Raw genomic sequence first — 6,000 nt, 5'->3', positions numbered from 1 at the left:
ACATCACCGTTGGCATATCAAAAGTTGCAATAAAAGCAAATTAATGCAATGGTTGGAAGTTAAGAACAACAACATTTAACAAGACTTTGGAAGAGATGACGGTCGTCATTCAAGATGACACCTTGGAATTTCTCCAAAAGAGAAGATCTTCGAAGAGGTGTGAGAAAAGCATTCCATACGTTCGAAAAATCAATCGCACGGAATGGGGGGCTCTGGTTTGGAGAACATATGACTCGAGGGGCCCCTCGGGAGAGACACCCCCCCCACTTGGGTAGGTGTGTCCCCCTCCTTCAGAAGATTCAGAGGACCCCCTCGGGAGAGACACACACCCCCACTCAGGAAAGTGCGCACTCTTCCCTTGAGAGCCATGCTTGAAGTAAGTTCAAGAAGACCTTCTAGACTATGTCAAAAGAGTTAGTTACGAATAACTAGTCAACATATCCGTTCAGAGAATTGGGGAGATAAACAAGCGAATAACAGCTCTATCTGGCCCGCCAAAGAAGGGATCGCTATTCCGAAGATATCTCACCCACTCTTCAACTGAATATGCGAGATCCAAGGAAACGCCGCCTCCAGGTATCTTCTATATAAACCCTCATCCTACAAGGAGAAAGGTATGAGATTCATCTTACCAATTATTCATTACGTCTTGAGAACTCTCTCAAAAACTCCTATTGTTGCCTAGACTGATTTGGGCGTCGGAGGCAGTTCCCCGGCCAAAACTTGGCTGGCCCGTTTTTGTTCTCTTTGTGAGTGCAGGCATTTCGGCCATTCTTGTTTGATTGGAGAGGCCTCCAAGAGGTTATCCAACTATCCGGCTCTCGAAGAAGTTCTAGACGCAACACTGTGTACGCACATTTCAGCTGAAGCTGAAGGAAAAACGAACACTATCACTGGGGCTGTCAGTAACCCATAAGCAAAGTTTTCTGGTTCAACCTTAATTTCATATTCTTATCAGTAATAGTTATTGAATGTTGAAGCAATCCGTAAGTCACTGAATGGAAGTTTATACTCTATGCAGACAGACATTGAAGCAGTTGAAGCTGAAGCGAAAGTCGAAAGCCACCCTGTCGTTGAGGCTGTAATTATTCCATAAGCAAACTTTCAGGTTCCACCTTTCAAGTTCTCCATTGAGAAGTTTGATCAGTCAGCAAAATCTGTTCCTGGTGAATCTAGTGGGATTTTTTTTATAGTTGAATGTTGTCCCGAACTTCCTCATAGATCAATAGGGCTTATGCTAAAAATGTTATAATGGCTTCTGTTTTCATGGATAATTCGTTATAGGTTAGTTTGGATTCTTTGGAAGATTTGCATTGAATAAGGGTATCGTGTTCGTTTGTCTTTCCTTTTATTGGGGAAAGTTTCAAATTTCTTTGTTAACAGTGATATCATAAGAATGTGAGCAGGTGCTATCAAACCTTTCACTTGTTGAATATATGTGCATTAGCCTTTTTGTTTAGTGAATTTCCAAGAAAAGCAGTATATTTTCCCTGCTAGGCAGCTATCCTTGCTTGCTTCACCAGAAGAGAAGTGCTTCACAACCATTGTCATATTTTTAAATCCGCAGACAGAGATTTTAGATTATAAATCATTATTATTTGCCTAAAATCTGTGGCTTAATCAACAGACATGGTGGTTTCCCTTTAAATTTCACTCTGTACATACATTTGGATAAGATATTGGTGTAAATGCCAGGCTGTGACGCCCATTTTAGAGGTGGTTTCATAATTTGTGACCATAGCAATCAAATTAGATTGGGAAAATATCTCAAGTAAATCTGTCTGTTTCAAAATCTTTCTGGAAGATACTGTGAGACCCTACTGTGAAGGGGTGCTTGAGTGGACTTTTGGTCATCTTTTGGGTTGAGGGTTTTTCTATTTTGCTACAGTTGCATCTCTTATCTATTTAATAGGGTGAAAATGAAATTATGGGTGTACTGCTATCATCTTCTTCTTGGTGAAATCCATCATTTGCTCAGCCATGGACAATCTTTAGATGGATCACTTCTATGTTGTATGTAAAATTTCCCTTTTTACCCCTCCCCAACCTTGCTATGTTGCCTTGCTAACAAAAATAGAACCGGAATTATATCGTAAGAGTAGTTGCAGTTCTGTAAAATTAAACCAATTTCTTGAGTGATCCTGCGGCAATTCTGTCTTTAGTTGTGTTTATGACCTTGTGGTGTTTTGTCATTGTTGGAGACAAGATTCGCGCATATCGGAGGTCCTATCCTCAGAACTGAGATATTCTTGTACCCAAGGTTACAACAAAATTAAAGGCAATTTGATGAATGCATAGGTTGCTATTCTTTTTTTGGTTGCCAACCTCGGTTTCCAAGGCTTTGCCCTGACTGGTGTTCGACCTAGGTCACACACCTGGCTGTGGTGGGTGAGTTTCCCAGCGGGAATTTTTTGCATCCACAAGGTTTCGCTACCAAAACCTTGCTTAAGCGGATCAAGCTGCTTACCACTTGGATCAACCCCCGTTGGTACCGGTTGCTATTCTATACTGATCATTTCACAAATTAGTGGTGTGCGCTTAGGTTCACAGTAGCATGGAGGAATTGTTGGTATTTCCAAGGATATAATCCCATGTTGTTTTTTCTGTGAGCTGGGGTATTTTGGTCATTTAATTTTATTGACACGATCAAAATTGGCCCCCTTCTACCCAACATAAGAAGAATGGTTTATACTAACCAACGACTACAACTGCAATAAGGCCGGTTTTTTAAGATCATATCATTGACCCTAAATATCGGCTAAGATCAAGTACTCAATCCTAACCCTAATTCAAGATTACTCTAATCTATCCTTAGAGGCCAAAATGTTGAACTTACTAGATCTTAATTGAAGCTCACAAGAAGTTCAAACCATCAAAACCAAATTTACTCTCCCTACAACTTGATTCCAAAAGCCTTTCCAATTAAATTAAATTCCACTATTTATATCGGAAGTTGGACCAGGTCCCTCACTCTTTGTTGTAGTTTATTTTAGAAAGCATGTTATTTTTTTTAATATTTTTAGTGGTTTTGCTGTTAGGATACAGATTCAAAGAAAATAATAATAGACTGATTTTAAAAGAAGGCATGTTGTTGTTGGTCATGAGGGATGCGTCTTTAACCGTTGAAAATGATCCCTTAGAGGCGACCTCATGCCACTCTTCTACAAAGATTTTATTTGGTTGGCCTACCAGATAAGTTGACGATATTAAAATGACTCTTAATTTCTTGATGCGAGTATTGGTTACTCATATTCCTATATATGTCATTTGTAGTGCTAATGACATCCTTGATGTTGAATGAATCTTTGATGTCTTTCTTACATCTACCTTAATTCTGGTGCTTTTATTCTTACTCTTTTTTATTATTTTTTTTGGGGGAAATCTAGTACTTCTACTGAGTAGTTTGTTTTTTCATTGACCATCGCACCACTATGTAAAAGAAAAAGACTGGGGTGTTGGATATGTTTCCAAAACCTTAATTTCAACTCATATCTTTTTTCCTCTTTACCTTGTATTTTAATATTTGACTATTCTCCTATTGAACATGTCTTGGAGTCAAAATTTTTAATTAGTTAATTTGTGAGTTCGTGATTGACTCCAAGACATGTTGAACAGGAGAATAGTCAAATATTAAAATATGAGTTAAAATGTTGTTGAGAATTAAGGTTCATCCAGGCTAGCTAGTATGCATCTTGACTACATCCTTGGGGGTGGAAGAGTTTAATTAATATGCCATCCACAAGGGTCAAACCCACAACCTCTACTCTAAGAAGTATGGATCTAAAAATATGAGTAAAAATTATGGTTTTGAAAGATATCCAGCACCCCAGACTATTTTTTTTTTACATAGGGGGTTAGAGACCCAATGAAAAAACAAACTACTCAAAGGAAGCACTATGTTTTCTCCCAAAAAAATAATAAATTAAAAAAAATAAAGGAAGAAAACATAGGAGAGTGAAGAACAACTATGACCGATTTTATGTATTTTTTCACTTTTAGTAATGTTAATAAAGGTAAATAAATATTTTTCTATTTAAAACTATCCGCATCAGACATAAGGAGACTTTCATAATATAATAAATTTCAAAGGGTGTAAAATGTAGTAATTTGCAAATCCAAGAAATTTATATGTAATTTGTTCAAGAACAACATACAACAAATTAAAGAATTTTCAGTATAATTGTGTTTATGAAGAATAGTATTCAAAAAAACGTGGACAACATGAACTTAAAAAATGAAGAACATGTGGTGTGCCAAGGGTAAACAGCTACTGTTTCTGTGTGAAAGGAGGTTAAGGTTGTGTGAATTATATGACCTTTTTCAAACCTTTTTCAGAGATTGTTTATCCTCTTCATAACTTCTCTCCTATTTCCAAAGTAAGTTATTTCTGGTGAGAAACTGTTTCGGTACCTTGACTTTACGTTGCAACTTTAGTCCCCCAACCATTGGATCAAGATTCACCGCTTGCTTCCTCTTCTTTGAATATATACTCTTGTTTAATTCTAGCCCAAAGTGTTGTCCGCAGAGAAACATGGATTTTGCTGGTGCTATCTTAATTCTGCTCTTTGTAGTTCCAGTTGTCCATGCCATTCAATACAAGGTGACGCAGGGTGTGAAGCCCAACCAGTGGGCTTCTGGTAAGACTTTCCATGTTAACGATACTCTGGGTAAGATAATCTAAACTTGAAAATGAATATGAAACATGAAAACCATCATCTATCTTTTCAAAACCCTTCGGTTGAAGCAGATGTCTGAGTGTTTTGAGTTTTGTAATTAATCTAACCGTGAATGCTTTTACAAAACTGCATGCAGTGTTCGATTATTCAATGCTTGAAGTGAGCAGCGGCGAGTATGAGTCTTGCATACCAAACAACGATAGCAACATTGCCATCCAATCAGTCTACCGATTCTACCGCCTTGATTCAGCACGCTTATATTATTTCATATGCCCAACTGTGGATTGCTGCAAGAAAGGAATAAAACTAATGCTCGATGTCTTAGCAACTACTTCCACTAACAACGCCTGGAATTTGTGGAACAATATTAATTCTCTGGTTATTGGTCTTGGGGTTTCCTTTGCCTCCTTTGCGCTTATGGGCTAAGTGGATCCCGTCCTTTGCACGTGTTGCTATGTGTGAAAAATGGAGTAATAATAAAAGTTTGGTTGTGCTGTTTGGGCAAAAACTCTTTGTTGATGTTTTGCAATTTGATAAAGCATTATGCTAATTTGTTCCAGAGTCTTTGATATATATATATATATATATATATATAGATACATATATTATCCCGTTTGGATCCTTAATTGTGGTAGTCTGAGTTGCAGTTATCTCCCTCCTTTAGCTCATGAATAAATATCTATGATTAAGTTGCATTTTGTTTAAATTATATTCCAATCACTCTTTCTAGGACCAAATTTGTATTTAGATGAGGGGCATACCCTTTAGAAACAAGGGGAACTTCTGTTGTTTAATTCCTTTTTTTATGTGAACTCGGAGTTATGTACCTTGATGTCAGGGGGAGTTATGCACCTTGGAAGGTAAGATTAAAAAGAAGAGACTGGAATTTGAGGTACGAAAAGGTGCTTTGGAATAGAAGTAATTGAGTTAAATATTCTTTAGTTGAGAACTATTTGTAATTTCTCTTGGTTTTATCCCTCCAAAAAAAAAAAGAGAAAAAAGAGAGAAAAAGATCGTCTAAGGGGTTTTGCCTCTCCAACCAATATTCTGAATGTTGTATGGACTTTTGAACCACCATGTCTTATTGGAATAAAAAGAAGATGAGACAAATCAAAGTGAATAAAAAGATGAAAGGGCTCTTTTAAGAACAAAAGTAAAAACTCACGGCTTCTGTCTTTTTTTTTTTTTGGTAATCCAGTTTTTCATTCAAAGGTAGAAGCCGAGGCAAACTGAGTACAAAGATCAATAAGCGAAGGAGAGGAAGATGGCCAAACTGTCTTGCCTTGAAGAGACATGGCCTTCCTGGCTAGAGAGTGAGCAATAG

The 6,000-nt window shown here is 37.4% G+C and overlaps 1 protein-coding gene across 1 annotated transcript; it reads left to right on the top strand.

Annotated features, from left to right (window-relative positions):
* Window positions 1-4,531: 4,531 nt before the first annotated feature.
* LOC149029303 (uclacyanin-3-like) lies at window positions 4,532-5,102 on the top strand. The gene is made up of 2 exons (XM_089142826.1): window positions 4,532-4,667; window positions 4,813-5,102. Exons 1-2 carry the CDS (start codon window positions 4,532-4,534, stop codon window positions 5,100-5,102), a joined length of 426 nt encoding a protein of 141 aa, XP_088998952.1.
* Window positions 5,103-6,000: the final 898 nt, after the last annotated feature.

This window comes from Hakea prostrata, chromosome 1, assembly GCF_041222555.1.
Source record: "Hakea prostrata isolate BN-2017 chromosome 1, UWA_Hpros_2, whole genome shotgun sequence".
Classification (NCBI taxonomy): domain Eukaryota; kingdom Viridiplantae; phylum Streptophyta; class Magnoliopsida; order Proteales; family Proteaceae; genus Hakea; species Hakea prostrata.
The sequence above is the reverse complement of the archived record's forward strand: the minus strand, read 5'-3'. Positions and strand labels throughout refer to the sequence as shown.